This window comes from Drosophila navojoa, chromosome X (assembly GCF_054131105.1).
Source record: "Drosophila navojoa isolate 15081-1374.11 chromosome X, UAZ_NAV_1.0, whole genome shotgun sequence".
In the NCBI taxonomy this organism is placed as follows: domain Eukaryota; kingdom Metazoa; phylum Arthropoda; class Insecta; order Diptera; family Drosophilidae; genus Drosophila; species Drosophila navojoa.
The window spans coordinates 27037591-27054612 of record NC_142895.1 but is presented as its reverse complement, the minus strand read 5'-3'; the positions used below and the strand labels follow the sequence as shown (position 1 = coordinate 27054612).

Below are 17022 nucleotides of genomic sequence, written 5' to 3'. Positions count from 1 at the left end.
AGGCGCATTTTAGTCACACATCACTTGGCACTTGGCAGTTGACAGTTGGCAGTTGGCAGTTGAATTTTGTCGCAGTTGCCATCATAGTTGCAGCCACGTGCCGCATAAACAAAGGCTTGACTTTTGGCCGGGCTGGGCAGGCAGAAGCCCCCACGCACTCCCGACTTTTGGCTAACGGGACTTGGCCCCGGCGCCGCCAATGACAGCAAAAAACAGAAAGAGCCCGAGAAAGAAAAGGGGAAAAAATCCAAATATCGTATCGTCTTACTGCCCTGTGAGAACCTTTTGACATTGGCGTGTGCCTGGGCAACGACTCCACATGCCGCTCGTCGCTCGCCGTTCGGGCTTGGGCTCTGATTGCGCTGCGCACAGTTAGAATTGATTGAAAATTGGTTAACCGCAGAGGCAATTGCGCAGCGAATTGCAAATCGAAGATGATGCCGTAACCGAATAATAGCGCCCAGCATCTTAATCTAAAGCCGCCCCAGCCAGCGCCGTGTAACTCCATCAGCAGCGATTTGCATGCAACGCACTCAAATTGGGCCGCAGGTTCAAAACCAGTAGCCGCCTGTTGTTGCAGTTGTTGTAGTTGTTGCAGCAGCCACAGCCGCAGTCTGAGTAATTTGCAGCGTTTAACTGGCGGCGGGGGCCAGCGGCAAATCGATTTCTGCAGCTTCTGGCGCCACAAACCGATTTACAAGAGACAAGCATGGGGCGGGGGGCGGGGGGGCGAGGGAGTGGTGCACGACTCGACTCAATATTGATTTAGACTTAACCTTGCCGCACAGTCGAGCCGCCCCCGTCGCTGACCTTCAGCTACATAAATTTCGCACAGCTTCCGCTCGCATCCTTCGGCCCGGCTTCCGGCGTGCGCGCGCGCGCTGACATCTAATTTGATAAACACGCACAAATTTATTGATAACGGAAACGGGCGAGTCCAAGGCGAAAGAATGGCTTCGACTTGCGTCCAATGTGCGCAACAAATTGCCTGTGTAATCAAAAAGCTTCCTCCAGCACCGACCCCTGCTCCTGCTCCTGCCCCTGCTCCTGCTCCGGCATAACAAAAGTTGTCAATTAGCCAGGAAGAGCGAGCAGGACGCCGAACGCATTGCAGCAGCTTCCGGTGTGAAAGCATTTTGTCAGCTTGGACGCACAAAAGGCGCCCCCACAGAGCGTAGCCGGCCTCAAGATGTTCGCCGGCAGAGAGATCCATAAAAAAACGACGCCTGGACTCCTTTGTGCCAGCGACTCGCGCTTTCTCAATAACCATTTCAGCACAGTGAATCGTAGGATAACGATCTATCAAAATGCTAATGCTGCTATTTCTATCCACTGAACTGTAACTGGTCAATCGAATTATGCAAATCTGGCATTTCAAGCGAACAATCAATGTCCGATATTACCATTGGATATATGTATGCATACCATATGTGGCCATTAAAAAATCTATGTAGAACCAAGTGAGTATATCTCCTCTTATATAGAGAGAGAGAGAGAGACAGAAAGAGAACCCTGCTTTATATAGGACATACAAACAGTTCCTTGTAAACAATATATGAGAAACTCGATTCATTTAAATTTGAACTATATATTGAAATTAAGACAATATGTACATTTATTCAAATAATAATATTCATACAAAGTAAAGATATTAATGTTATATAGCGACGTCATTTGTAATATGGAATATGCTCATAATAGCTGCAAAGAAAATTATTCGAAATTTGTTAGGTAAGAACAACAAAATATATATGGAGCCGCTTAACTCAATCAAGAGAATATATTATAATAAATAACAAGAGAGCTCTAATCGAGACTGCTCGACTAGGAGATACCCTGAACTGAGCGAACATCTTTTCTAATCATTCAGATGTTCTTTTACTCACATATACACAAACACATGCATACGTACATACACATGCTCTTTTAACAGTCCATAAATTATAGCATTTCGTCATCAGGATGACAAGCTGAGCCAATATAGTCACATCCGGTTTCTAGTGCATCCAAGCTAGAATAAGAAAGATTTGACTACATACATACATATACCTAATGCAGTTAGATCGTAATATTTTCGTCGATATCCCAACTCTCAATTATTCATAAACAGCTGTTGGCATTTTCTTTAAGCATAGCTTAAAGACGAAAAAATATGTTGTGCATCTCGGATTTTAGACAATTTCTACCGTCTCAATATATCTGCCTGAATTTTGATCACGTTTTAAATACTACAAATAGTTGGACTTCGACAAAAACTCAAATTTGATATAACGTTATGAAAATTTGATCAGCAAAGTCCATCCAAAAGAAAAGTTATTGTAGACTGCGTAGTGTTCAGGATATCTCCTAGTCAAGCACTCCCTACTAGAGCACTCTCTACTTGAGTTCGATTAAGAGTAACATCATCTATGGTGCTACAATGTGTGAGCAGCCCCCAACAAATTACTAATCCTGCCTGCTGCGACTTTACCCAAGATCTCTGAAATAGTAGTTGACTAAGAGAGCGTTTAGAATCCAATGTCAGACATTTGAGTGAATTATTAATAAGATCGATAAGAACTTGTAGAGCTTGGAGGTGCGAACGGACGGTGCGGTAGTGCGCCAGTATTGTACGCTCCATTTAAACCACAAATTTGCAGCCTAATAACAGTTTGTCAAGACATTCGATCTATGATCGTACTTCCAGAGAGAAGAAGTATAGGATTTGCAAAGTCAATAGGTATTATTCTATGGGTATTGCCAGCAAATGACATTGAAATTAACAATTTATTTAGACGCAATCATACTCTACAGGGTGGCTGCCTCTTCAGGGTGAGACCATGAACAATGTTGACAGTAAACATCGTTTGTGCTGCTTGTGAAATCTGTTTATCCAATACAATTGAATGAAGCTTGATAAAATGATACAATCCTATTAGCTGCCACAGTTTACCGCCCTTCTTTCGGTTATCCGTCTTGACTATTTCGAGACTCAGCTGTCAGAAATCTCCACAAGACGAAGTCTGCATTACTTAAGTCGGCTGTAGAGTATTGGGAGATTAGACGACTCGGAAAGCCTTACTTCACTTTTTCCGCATTCTTAAGGCACAGGGATAAAGAGAAACTTTTCATTTATTTATATCACCAATATATTAGAGTCTTTTATAATAGGTAGACTACCTTTGCCCCACTCCATCTAGGAATCGCACCTCTACATTTAATCTTTGGCATAGCTAGCACAGTACTTAGCTCTTGTTCATTGATTTCACTTCGATTGCCCGATTCATGGGACTTTCATTCGTGTATACATATATGTACATATATAGCCGCATATATGTCGAATCAGTGTTAATTAGTCGTTCGGTTTGTGGCTACGACAGCATCCTTTACGCACATTTGCTCAGCTCGTTCGACGCGGATGCCAATGGCTAACGAATGCTAATGGCTGCATGGGAAAAGTTTCGCACGGTCGTGCGGCACTCATAAATTTATGAGTGGCACTCGTAAAAATGCAAATCGCTGCCAGAGAGAAAAGCGCAACAAATAATCAATTTGTTACAGAGGCGCTGCGACAGGACCACGAGCAGGCGGCGGCGCCCAAGGATGCGAAGGCCCAGTTTGCATGCTCTACGCACGCAGCTCGAACCCTCCTGAGGCAAGCAGGACTTGGAGGACGCAGTGCGTTGCGTTGGCCACTTCACGCAACAGCCGCAGTTGGAGTGGATCGACTCTAGGCTAGGAGGAGGATGGGCTCAGCCACAGCCTCAGTCGCAGCCGCAGTCTCGGTTCGTCTCGTCTCGTCTCGTCTTGGGGGTTGGGCTCGAGGCTGAGAGGCAGCGCAAATCGAATTCGCTTAGCCGCAACCCCGTAAATTAAGAGCAACAAGCGCTGTTGCCTTTGTCAAACAAAAGTTGCGAAAATGGCAAGCGGCAACTAAATAAGCAAAACAAACAGCAGGCCGCGCCACATACAAGCTCATATCAAAGTGACTGCCCTCATCCCTCCACTTCCCCGCACCCCACCTCGATGACAGCCAGCCCTTGAGGGTTGCAAGTCAATTAGAAACGATTCGAGGCAGCTCGGCGCACTCGAACGCCGCGCAATGCCGCGCAACGCCGTCTTTTACTGTGAGAGCTCAGCGAGTTGCGCGTCGCCCGTGAAGAGCTGCGGGAACTTCAGTTCCGCTCAAGATTGGCAAATGTTAACAATTTGCAAGTGGCACACACAGTTTAGGGCACGGCCTTCCCAGGGCTAGGGCCAGGGCCAAAATGCAACAGTTTTTCAAGAGGCTCCGGCCAAGAGACTCGTGTGTCAGCTCGCATTACGCTCAGGACGTGAAGGACCGCGACTTGACTCGGCCACTCGGCCAGCCACTCGAGCGCACAGTTGCAAAAACAAAGGCTCTCGCATCTCGATTGCTCTTTTCCAGCTCCTTCTCATTCTCGATTTCGGATTCGATTTCGATCTCGAGTCCGGACTCTCACTCTCACTCTATCGTTCTTATTTTTTGCTCTTTTATTTGTTACAACACACAATAGACGTCTTAAGACTAGGCACAAAAAAATACTAAAGATAAGAAAAAAAAATGGGTTTAAAAAAAAAAAAAAAAAAAATTCCCTGCTTATGTACAAAACATTTACAAAAATGTACAAAAATCCTTTAAACTACGTTTTAAATATTTTTATATCGAGAAAAAAAAAATACACTACGACTACATGCATATATATTATTTATATATAGTATATTATTTATAGATCTACTTCATATTTGTTGCGAGACATTTCGTAGTCGCCCTCTGAGATCCAGCCTTGCTGCTGCGGCCGCTGCTCTGGCTCACACCTCGAGCGCCAGCTCCTCGTCCTCTTCGTCCTCGTCGACGTCGACCGCTGGCAGCGCCGTCAGCGTCGTCAGCTCCCCGCGCTCCGCCTCCAGCGGCGGCGTCTTGGCGGCCGACGCCAGTGGCGCCTCCTCGGCTGGGCCGTGATCGCGGCGCGGCGGCGGGCTGCCCGGATTGAGGGGCGGACTCGGCGTCAGCAAGCGCTGCCGACTGCTGCTGCTGCGCTCGTAGTCGGCCTCGCTGTTTGCGCTCTGGCTGGTCGCCGGCGAGCGCTCGCGCGGCGCCAGCGGCGGCGCATAGTAGCCGCCCAGCATGGGCGCGGCTCCCGGCGGCGGCGGCATGCCCGGCAGCCCCATGCCCGGCGGCATGCGGCTGGGGTACATGTAGGTGGCGGGCAGCGCCGGCTTCTGCAGCGCAGCGGCGGCCGCCGCCTGCCGGTAGTAGATGTCGATGGCCGAGGGCGGGGCGCCGTGTGGCGTCTGGGCCGCGGCGGCGGCTGCGTACGGCCAGGCGCTCAAATAGGGCGTGGCGCTGCCGTAGAGCCGCTGAAAGGCCGCGTAGTTGCCGGCCTCGGCGAGCAGCTCCAGGCCCACGGCGGTTTGGCGCTTCCACTTGGTTCTGTCAAAGGCAAACAAGAAGAAGAGAAGGAGAAAAACTCGATTAGTTGCGTGTCGAATGCTAAAAAAAGAAGGCAGCAAAACGAAAAACTACGAATGGGCATTAGGCAGCAGGCCTCGATCTAAGCCAAACTAATCCGCAATGACGGCTGCTGAGGCTGCCTCCTGCTATTAATCATGCCACAGAGTGCCGACTCATGCCGCTGACTGCGCGTGTCCTTGCCGCCCGCTGAGCGCCAGGACGGCCGACCGACCACTCGCAGTCGCCGTCAGTTGCCCTTTGCTATTATTGCTGTTTATATTTCGCACTTAATTGTTTTGTCATTTATCTTGCAGTCCCAACCGACGCACGCCCACCACAGAGACGCCAAGAGTGGAAGAGAGAGAGAGAGAGGGAGGGAGGGTGAGAGAGTGAGACCGGCCTAATTGGCTAGGCACGCCTGCACTTGCCCAAGGCGTAGCCAGAGAGCAAGAGCGAGAGCATCTTTGGCAAATCCTTTAATTGCGCCTAGGCGCCAGTCGGGCCAGCGTCGCGCCCGACGCTGAAGCTGAGCTGCAATTTTCGCGCGTTCATCGACTGCAGCTGTGAAAGTGTTTAACATTACCCAATACCCTACAGAGTTGGTCATATGCAATATGTTAAGGCACTTGGGCCACATGACCTAAATTAAGATTTTGCTATACACTCTAAATCTCTTTCTCTCTCTCTCTCTCTCTCTCTCTCTCTCTCTCTCTCTCTCTCTCTCTCTGTCTCACTCTCTTTTTGCAGGATAGAATGATGGTAAGAACTATTAAATACCCTGCAGCTGAGCATATGTCAAGACACTTTGACCACATGTCTCAAATGAAGATTATTACTACATTCCCCTAATCTCCCTCTGTCTCTAAATCTCTCTTTTTCTCTTTCTCTATCCAATATACATATAAAGGTATTAGCTTCATTACAATTAAGATTTTATTTTAGTAGAGAATATCTCTACCTCTTGCTCTCCCTCGCTCTCTATCTCTCTCTCTCTCATCCACACTCTTTTGGCAGTGCACTGGCAAGTCGTTGCAATCGAGTCAGCGAACTCTGCTCTCAATATCCGGTTGACTTTTTGCCCACCTATGGAAGATGCTGAGACTGCGGCCAGACTATAAATGTCTGAGTCGGAGTCGGAGTCGGAGTCTGAGTCGCCGCTTGAGTCTCCTCGCCGCTTTTAATGCCCGACGAAATGTGACAAGTCATTGGGCAATAATTAAAAATGAGAAAAATACAACAGCAGCAAATAATAATAAACGAGAGAAAGAAAGAGAGAGAAAAAAATGCTATTAAACGTAATAAGGCAGCGACTTTGGCAGCTATTTTTAAACAGCAGCAGCGGCAAATGCCATTAGAAATCGAATCGAATAGCGGATGACGCCGAGCTGCCCCTGATAGGCAGCACCGACAGCACATGCGCCATACGAAAGACTTAGGCAACAAACTTGCGGCGAGTGGTGAGAGGCGAGTGGCGAGTGGCGCACGAAAAAAGTAAACAACTCATTTAATAAACAGCAAAGCATTTTACGACTCTTGCGCAAAATGCAGCAAATTAAGCAATCAGCATAAAAACAAAACGCATAAACAGCGCCGGGCACTGATTCCGAACCGGTTCGCCGCTCGGCAGATGGGCAGACGGACAGACGGACAGCGGGCCGATGAAGTGAACCGAAACGGCTTTCGGGGGTAGCCATTAAAATGGTTTTTATTCGAAAAGTGCGCGAAAAAATGGGCGGTTCCATAAAAGGCGCTGATTAGCTAGCTAGTTGGCTAATCCACGTTCTGAGCAACCCCTTCCCCTGCCCCTGCGCCAGCCCTTTCCTTGGTTGGTTGATCAATCAAAGGTACCGACGACTCACCTGCGATTCTGATACCAGGTCTTCACCTGGCAGTCGCTCAGCTCCAGCTTGTTGGCCAGCTCCATGCGATCCTGCACGCTGAGATACTTCTGCCGCTCGAAGGACTTCTCCAGCGTCTGCAGCTGATGGTCGGTGAAGGCGGTGCGCGCCTTGCGCTGCTTCTTGCTCAGGCTGAGCCCCAAATGGGAGTCCCCATTGGCGCTGCTGTTGCCATTCTTCATGCTATCCTCGCCGTCATCGTCTTTGCCGCCTGTTTGAGATATATATGTAAACATATTAATGCTATATAAACATCACTCTCTCTCTCTCTCTCGCTTGCTTAGTTTTTCTCTTTCTTTATCCATCTATATATATATATACATTTGTCTAGCATCCAACTTGTACTTGGCTTTATGGCAAGAGCACATGCAACATGAGATAAACACAACAGCGGCCTGTGGCATGCCATTGCTAATTTGCAATTAAACACTTTATGAGCACAAATTACAACAACAACAATAATAATAAACAACAACGACAACACAATCACTCGATTTATCTCTCCTTTGCTGTGAAACGTGTGAAACGAAGCCTAACAAATCGCATAGCGAGTACTCAAAAATACTTTTGAGTCTGTTCGCTAATCCAATTTCATCATGGATCAACTTCTATTTATAAGCAATTCGCCATTTAATTGAGTTTTTCATTTTGCGAATAAACGTATTCTCAACTAAGTCGCAGCTGATGAGTTTGATTGGGTCTCCATGTGGAAGTACAACAGTCTGAAAATCTCATCATTTTTGCTTTCATGCATTGCCCAACAAGTCTTAATTGGTTTGCTTTACAAAGATATATATACACGAAAATCAAGTATAAATATAATTATTTTTTGCTCATATATTATACTATATACTACAAGTTTTAAATCTGTGTATCTTTATTTTGATATTTTGGCTGGCTTAGTGAAGAAAAGAAAAGACGAGATCAAAGATCAAGTAACATGATTAATATATAAATAAATTTTTGACTACAAATTTTAGTAATAACCAAAATATTAACAATTTACAAAAACAAATTAAAGTGACATATATTATAAATATTATCCTCAGTATTCAAGATGGTTTTTTCCTAAAAAATGTAAGTAAGATTGAACCTCAAGGCAGGAGAAAAATAAAGCATATTCCCCTTCTTTTTTTTAATAGTAGAGTTTACTAAAAAGTGATCAGAAATCATTTCAGCATTAGTTCAGCTTTCTGCCTATGTCCAATATTTGGTGTACTATTAAAACTTAATATAATGCGTTACTCTGAACCCATTTTATGTCTTGGCACTATTGTGACATCGAAGCGATAATATTCTGTCCTCGCTACAGAGGTGCGCAACACAGCCACAGCTGAATTTTCATCAATATATTTACAGATGTTAAATATTGTATATTCGAATAAGCACCAATTATTTCCTAGGTTTTTGGTTTCTATCGGTCAGTCAAAAACAAAACTAAATACATTATATATGTAAGGAAAATAAATATAATTGTACATTGTGTAAAAATTATGCAATTATATGTATTATTATTATTTTAATTATTTCGACATCCATGACATATTTAGCTTCAACAGATAAAGTATCTGCAAGCATCCCGATCATCTCTGTAACATCGCCATTTGCCAATTCTGCTGGACAAGCATTTGACTATGTCTCTACTCATCCGTACTCTATGCCAATCGCATAGGCAATAATCCCTTGATAAATATCTAAGCAGGCGTTCAAGCTCACACTTGGATATTGAAAAATATTAATAGGAAATTCGTTTTTCTTTTTGCTTACTAGATTTACAGTATCATCTCCTCTCTTGCTTTGTCTGTCTGTCTGCTAGTTTGTTGTGTGTATAGCTATCGTGTATTTCCTTTTCACCCTTTTTAGCCATGTTTGTTGTGGCCGAGTGTGCATGCACTTAAAACCAGTCAACACACAGCTGGCAGCTGCTCGCTGCTCGCTGCTAGTCGAAACTCAGGCGGCAAAACATTTCCGCAATATCTCCATCTCGCTCTCAAGTAGTGCCCCCCTCTCACTCGCCGTGCATTAGTAATTAAGAGCTTGTGGCTAAACTGTATTAAACATGCTTAACTGTGCAGACAAAAACGCTGTTGGCGCACTTCCTTCTGCCTTCTGACTGTCTCAGCGCTTGGCCAAGTTTTGTTGCTGTTGCTGCTGCTGCTGCTGCTGCTGGCTGCATTAAATTGCGCATGGCAGCAACACATTTGCAATTGGCCTTTTTGCATTTTAATTAAAGCAACAACAAGTCTCATTTAGCTGCCTTGCGCTGCTCTTGTTCATTTTTGTTGCTAAACGTTTATCAGCATTTTGATAATGTGCACGCCTAAATGCAGTCAGCAACAACAGCAACAACAACAGCAACAACAACAACAGCAGCAGAAACTAAAAATGTAAATGCTACAATAATGCTTGCATAACGGTAACGCGATTGTATGCATTATCATATATAACTATGCATTGTGTCTAGAAATTTTGCGCTGCCTTTCCGAAAACACAAAAAATCACAAAGAAAACGAAAGACTTAGGCAACGAACTTGCTGTGGCTAAGCCAGCTATACGCAGACGTATTACTGTATGAGTTTTTGTGAGTGTGTGTGTGTGTGCACTTGCTCCATGTAGTTGTTGTTGTCTTTGTTGTTTGTTGTTGTTGCTGTTGCTTTTAGCGGCCACACGCTTCGCTTGGAAGCCAACTTAAAGTTTAAGAAACGAGACGAAACAAAATATTAATTTCAATCAACGATATATATATATATTTTTATAAATATAAGCAGCGAACAGCAACAAAGCAGAGCACAAAGAATGTGAGACGAGTGCGAGAAGGGGAGGGGTGGCGGGTAGAGAGGTGTGATACGAGTGTCTGCATGTCGCTGCGGATCAGCGCACAGTTCATTTGACAGACGGCGACTCAGCTCAGAGTAGCGGCTCGAATCAAGCTAAAGCTCAATTTCAAACGCGCTGCGCGCCTGCGATGCGAGAAGCTCCTTATCCTCACTCGCATCCTGAGCGATCCTGGGACGGGTCGGAGCACTGCGGATCGGGTCGTGTCCGATGTGCAACTGTCGCTCGCACGCGTCTCAAGTGACACGCGAGTGTCACCAAAGCCCTGAGGTGAGCAACAAATTTCAGTTACGAGCAACAACAACAACAACAGCAAGAGCAACTCGAAGCGCATTCTTGTTCTGTTGCTGGCGAGCTTCGATTAGGCCATTTAAATTAACGTTTTTTTTTTTTTTTGCGTTGCGATTATAAGAGGCACACAAAAAAAAAAGCAGATCCAGCCAAAAGGGATGCGACTAAATAATACCCTGGAACAACGCAATGAAATTTGAACTAGTTTTTTGCTAGTAGTCAAAGAAAATGGAGAAAAATGGGGAGAAAGAGAGAAACAGAGAGAGAGAGAGCAAGTATGATATGTATCTACATAAATTTAAAATGCACGCAGATTGAAGAAATCAGTCCAACATAGATATTTATCGATATTTAAAAAATATTAGGTTGCAAACCGAGAATCTTAGCTAAATAATAAATAAAATAAAGAGCGAAAATTAGAACAGCAAACTAAAATAAGCTTCAAATCAATATTTATCGATGTATGCGAAAAGATTATTTAGACTTTAGTTTGGCTCAAGTAACGCCATGCAATCGCAAAACATATAGCAGAAGAGATCACCGAATATATCTATCTATTACTAAAACTATGTCAAAATTGTATATTTTATATTGATTTTATCGATACTATATCAGTTGAAGATGCAATCAAAGTTAAGTAACTTTATATATTTATGAAGCTTAATAAAGCAAAATATATGTTAGAAATAATTATATATATATATGTAGCCTTTCTCGAGTTGAATATCACTTTTGTTAAATATTCCCAATATCTACAGGGTATATTAAATATAATAAAATTAAGGGGAAAATAATCTGTTTTTTTTTTTCATTTGTTTTTTTTTTTCTTTTTTACTGCTTTTTTTTCTTTCTTTTTGTTTTTGTTGACTGCCCCGAAATCGAAGCTCGCAGCGTGGGCTAAAAACTCGACCCAACTGTGAAAGAGAATCGACATCCAGCTGATTAAAAGCGTGTGCGAGCGTGTGCGTCTGTGTGTGTGTGTGTGTGTGTGTGTGTGGGCTGGGTGTTGTTATGGCTGTGACTGTGGTGTGGCCAACACATTTATGGATTTTAAATTTCTTTCATTTGGCTTGTGTCTCAAATCAAAACAGAATTTCTTGAATTGACAGCGACGCGGGGCGCATTTCTCCCTCCACTCATACACACCTCTCTCCCTCTCTCTTTCTCTCTCTCTCTGTCTTCTTTCTGTGATGTTGATTATATTTAATTAAGTTTAGCACAAGTCCAACGATATTAGAATTGTGCGTGAAATCGCGAATGAGTTTAAAAACGTCGGTTGATCAAATCGAATCATTAATAGGCCTAAACAGTTTAATTCGTATGAATATCGTGTCTAAATTATGATTTATAGATGGATAACTTTCTTCATAGATAAATGACTATATAGCCAGATGAAAGTGTGACTCGAAAGAACGTAATTTAATGTGGCTTTCATTAAAGTCTTTCCTTATAAATCCAAAAATTATTACTCATTGAAATTATCTTAATTTAATTTAATTTAATTTAATTTAATCTCAATCATTTTTTGTGACTCATAAGCTCCAGTTATATTATTTTGAGCGTTCCTTTATTCACCTCCGATTGTTGGCCCTGTTCTGATTTTTATTGAGCCATAACAAAACGCTATCGCTGTCTGCCAATTAGGCTTAAATGGATTTTTTATGCTTCTCCCTTTCGTATTGTTTTATGTTTCGATAATGAAAATCAATTTCAAATTGTAATGCTGCATATGAAATCCATTGTTGTTTATGCAGAATGTCGTCAGCGTTGATTCGAATACAAAGAAATTTTGTCGGCCAGAGTTTTGGGCCCAGTTCCAGTCGTTTAGCAATAGAATCAAACTAGTCAGTCGACAGATTCTTGCCCTCTCTCCTTCTTTCTCGTTGTCTCTCTCCCTCTCTCTATAGTGTTTGCCATAGCAGCTCACACAACTCGCAGCGAAATCAATTTCCAACGCACGTTTACGACTATTTAATAGTAATTTGTCATAATTTGCATAACGTTTAAAAGCGCTTAACAAATAAATAATAATAATAAAAAAAGAAACACAGGCAGCAACAACAGCAGCAGCGACAACAAAAGTCAAATACAAATGCTGCTAATGGCAGCAACAACAACAACAGAAAACATTAAAATCAATTAAATTGTTGCATGCGAAAAGCCGTCCGAGCTCAGGTGGCAGCCAGCAGGCAGCAGGTGGCAGGTGGCACTTGACAGGTAGCCCGAATGAATAGAACGTGGGCTTTTGCCCGAAGCTGAAGCTGTTGCCGTTATCGTCTCCGATATTTGGGTGCTCTGCCAAGGATAGCTACTTGAGCTACTTGAGACTGAATGACTAACTGAAACCTCGTAATATATCCACATAATTAAGAACTGTGAACAGCTTAGCTGCATTGTTGGCAGTGAATCAGTTAATCAGTCAATCAGCTAGCAGCCGCTGTTGTTGTAGGCAGACTCATGTATATATTATATATATTTTTATCTACATTCCCAACTAAGCTTAATGCATTTTTTGTTTCTCTTCCTTTTCAGTTGCAGCTCAGCCACAAACCGCATTTACAGCCAGCTGCTGCTGTTGCAAAGCACGTGAGCCATGCTAAGATGGAAAAGCTTTAGGGGAAATGTGAAAACACAATGCACATCACAAATTGATTTCATATTTGCAGCTAAAACGTTTCAGAAAATGCAACAAACCACAATTTCCTCATTATCTAATTATTTCACTTTGAATAAGCCCAACTTAGCTGAAAAGCTTTTTTAAAATCCCGAATCAAAATATTTTTGTTGTTGCCTAACAATAACAATAAATAAATAAATAATAAATAATTTTTTAAGTGAACTAAAATGAAATATTTATAATTGACTTGAGCTATCTCTGTTATGTGTAAACTATGAATAAATGGTTCCTTCTTGCTTAAGCAATGTCCATGATATACATGAAAAGCTCCCATAAGACTCATTACATCAAGCGCACTTAGCTCGCAGGAATTATATTGTTAATTTAAAATTTAAAAATTGGATTAAAATTAAATTAATTTTAAAATTAACTTAAGACTTTCCAATGCTCTATCAATATTAACAACAACAAAAAGCGATTCTTCTGATAAGCTCTAAATTGTCTCTTAGTCTCTTTCTATAGTTTAGTTCATTGACTGATAAGAAACAACTAAACTTTAAATAGCGCAATCCAAAGCTCATTTTAAGTACATTAAAAGAATACATAGACCACATTCAAAGCTCGCTTCAAACCCGCTTACATTTCAGTTCAAATTTAAAATTCACTGAATGTCCTTTCTTCAATTAAACATCTTTAGAAAAAAGCTCACTTTAAGTACATTTTCAAAGTGCCTTAAAGCTTGTTCATAGCTTTCATTCCAATTAAAAAGATCGATGAAAGTTCGTTACATAATTGATTCATCTAAGGTCTAAAACTCACTGAATGTTATTTCCTGAACTCATTTGAAAATCACTTTAAAAACGCCTTAAAGCTCTCTTAGCTTACATCTCAATAAAAATCTAATGGTCAATCCAAGTGAATTAAATTTTTTTAATCATGCTGAAAGCTCGCACAACGTTATTTTTAAAAGTATTTAAAGCACGCTTCAAACTTGCTTAAAATCAGTTAAAGTTTTACGCAACTTTACTCAAAACACACTTCAGGCTAACTTACAGTTTACTTTAACTCAACCCAAAGCGCTGCTAGCCCTAAGAGGAAAACCCTCTCTCAACGCCAAATGTCATTTGTCAAGAATCGAAAGAGAAAGACGAGCTACATCTATGGCCTATACACGCATACACACCACATGAATAACATATGTGTATGTGTGCATTGCCGAAATTCGGTTCTCTATCTATAAATCGTTAGCTTACCGCAGTCGTCGCTGTCGCTGTCATCGATGGTGCTCGCCTGATCGCCGCTGATGCTGCTGCCCGTGCCGCCCAGCAGCATGCCGCTTGTGTTCCCGCTGTTGTTGTTGATGTTGTTGTTGCTGCTGCCGCTGATGTTGTTGTTGTTGCTGCTGCTGCTATTATTGTTGTTGTTGCTGCTGCTGTTGCCGCCGCCGCCACCGCCGCCGTCCAGCGAATGGAGCACAAGGGGCGAACGCGATCGCTCATCTTGGCCATCGACAAGGCCGCCGGCGCCGCCAAGCGGTACATTGGCGCCATGACGATGCAACGCCTCGAGGCGTTCCCGTTCCAGCTGCAGCTGATGGTGATGTGGATGCGGATGAGCATGCGGATGTGGATGCGGATGATGGGCAAGCGGATGTTGCGGATGTGTGTGCGGATTTAGAGGCTGTAGCAGCAGCACAAAGGAAAACCCCAAATGGGATATATTTATTATTTAGATGGAGTAACAGAATAGAAATTTTAGGTAGATGAGCTCGAAGAGCCTTAGGGGAAAATAGATCATAATATATAAAAAATTGGAGAGACGAGAACTTTGAGCCATTCCTAGATTTCTATATAATAATTATAAAATATAATTTCTATATAATCTGAGAGCCTTACGATGCAATTGATAAAGCTGTAATAGACCCTAAAATTTATAAAGAAAGATGCACAACAGACTAATGGATTCATGGATTAGTTGGACTAATATAATATATGATAGATAGATAGTAAGATATAGGTACAAATATATAAATATTCTAAGATAATCTGAACTGAAAAAGATTCATGACTTCATGGATGGAGAGTTAATACACTAATAGATAACTCTAAAATCGAATAGACTTTTAGGAGTTACTAACCCTTGAAATGCAAAAATACTTCCTTAAAGTTAACTATTGACATTATGCTAAGTGCTTACGACTTTTGAGGATAAAAGAACAGAGTGTGGAATGAGGAATTTCAAACAGAGTACACTCACTCCTCAATGAGGGTAGACTGAGAAATGGGGAATTAAAGCATCCACAAATAGGGCTAAAAGCACTTGAATTGCTTGAAATTACCTAAATAAAACTAAAGTCTAACTGAAGATATTCAGCTGATCAGCTTATCATAAAGATTCCCTATCTTCCTAGAGCTTACCTCCGCTCTTCAGTCCGCAAAGTTGAACTGATTGGTTGATTTTATGATTCTATACTCATTCATCCATTCTCTCTCTCTCTCTCTCTCTCTCTGTCTTTTCAAACTCTCTCATTTGATTGATTATTGATTGATTAGATTCGCTCACTCACCGTATTCCATGGGGCTGCTGTGTGGCAATCCTTGGTCAGCGGTGGCGAGTTTTCGCGTCCCGCCTGCCTGGCGAAGCGATGTAGATGGGCGTGTGGATGCTGCTGCTGCTGCTGCAGCACCGCATAGTGGCTGGGCGGGAAGTGGGCCAGCAGTGGCGCCACATGATGGTACTGCTCTCGCTCCCTCTCCCGCTCACGTTCCCGTTCCCGCTCCCGCTCACGATCGCGCTCACGCTCGCGCTCGAAGCGCAGCAGCTGCTGCTGCTGGGCCAAGTAGTGCTGCAGTGCCGCCTGCTGCTGGACTTGCTGCTGCGTCTGCTGCGCCTGCTGCTGGTGCTGCTGATGCTGTTGCTGTCCATCACGAATGGGCGACGGCGCGTAGCAATCCTCGGGCGGGCTGGCCGAGCCGCGTCCGGCGGCGGCCGCCATGGCAGCAGCGGCGGCAGCAGCAGCGGCAGCCGCAGCGGCACTGCCGGCCAATATGTCGGTGATCATGAAGCGGGAGCGCGGCGCCTGCGTGGCCGAGGGCGAGGTCGTAAGGGTGCCCGGTGTGTCCCCAACGGCTGCCGTAGTTGTGGACATTTCCGGTGGCATTGTGGTCATGTGGTGGCGCCGACTCCTTCACTTGTCTCGCTCCCCCACTGAGCTTTGCCGACGGCACAAACCAATATTCAAATAACAATAACAATAAAAAAAATAATACAATTGGCAAGATATTCACGAATAACGGCGCTTTTTATGTTTATTTGTGCTTGGCACTCGCGTCTTTTCTATCAGCGCGCTATAAGTTTGTCCGCTGTTCTTTCTGTGTGGCACAAGAACCGAAACGAAACGAAACGAGACGAGACGTGAAACGGCGAGACGAGACGAGACGAGCTCAGCAAAAGCCGTGAGAGAACCGCTCGCCTTTGGCTTTCAACCGAAACTGAGCCAAGCAACGGACACAACGGGCAACTGCTGCTGCCGCTGCCGCTGCTGCTGCTGCTGCTGCTGCTGCTGCTGGCGGCTGTTAACGGCCAAAACAAAAACACGTAAAAAAAAGTGGGGAGAACAGACAACAAAAGCAAACAAACCAGTCGAGTGCTCAGCGCGCGCACCTGTCGTCGTCTCGCTCACACACACCCGCGTGCTCAGCTCTCGGCCGAGGTGAGTTTCGCATGGTGTGTTTGTTGCTGTTGTTGTCATCTATTGCCTGCATTTATTGGTCGTAATTGGCAGCAATTGACATTCATTAGGTTTCAATCAGCGCCAGCGCTCTCTCTCTCTCGCTTGCTCTCTCTCTCTCTCTCGCTCACGTTCGCTTGCGCTCCCGCTCTCTCAGTGGTTGTGTACTCACATTTGGCAATGGCCGCGACGCTGT

General features: G+C 43.7%; 1 protein-coding gene across 1 annotated transcript; it reads right to left on the bottom strand.

The window, feature by feature from the left end:
* Window positions 1-4459: 4459 nt before the first annotated feature.
* On the bottom strand, window positions 4460-16626 carry B-H2 (homeobox protein BarH2). Its single transcript, XM_018110270.3, has 4 exons — window positions 15663-16626; window positions 14350-14776; window positions 7315-7564; window positions 4460-5434 (listed from the first exon to the last, which is right to left on the bottom strand). Exons 1-4 carry the CDS (start codon window positions 16263-16265, stop codon window positions 4813-4815), a joined length of 1902 nt encoding a protein of 633 aa, XP_017965759.1. The 5' UTR covers window positions 16266-16626; the 3' UTR covers window positions 4460-4812.
* Between the last annotated feature and the right edge of the window lie 396 nt (window positions 16627-17022).

What these genes read in the sequence shown, in the direction of transcription:
- B-H2 (XM_018110270.3), bottom strand. Translation starts at nt 16,265, where the DNA reads ATGACCACAATGCCACCGGAAATGTCCACAACTACGGCAGCCGTTGGG. An exon ending in CAGCAGCCCCATGGAATACG is followed by an intron (nt 14,777 to 15,662) that starts GTGAGTGAGCGA and finishes CTGCTGCTACAG; the next exon opens with CCTCTAAATCCGCACACACA. An exon ending in ACCTGGTATCAGAATCGCAG is followed by an intron (nt 5,435 to 7,314) that starts GTGAGTCGTCGG and finishes TGCCTTTGACAG; the next exon opens with AACCAAGTGGAAGCGCCAAA.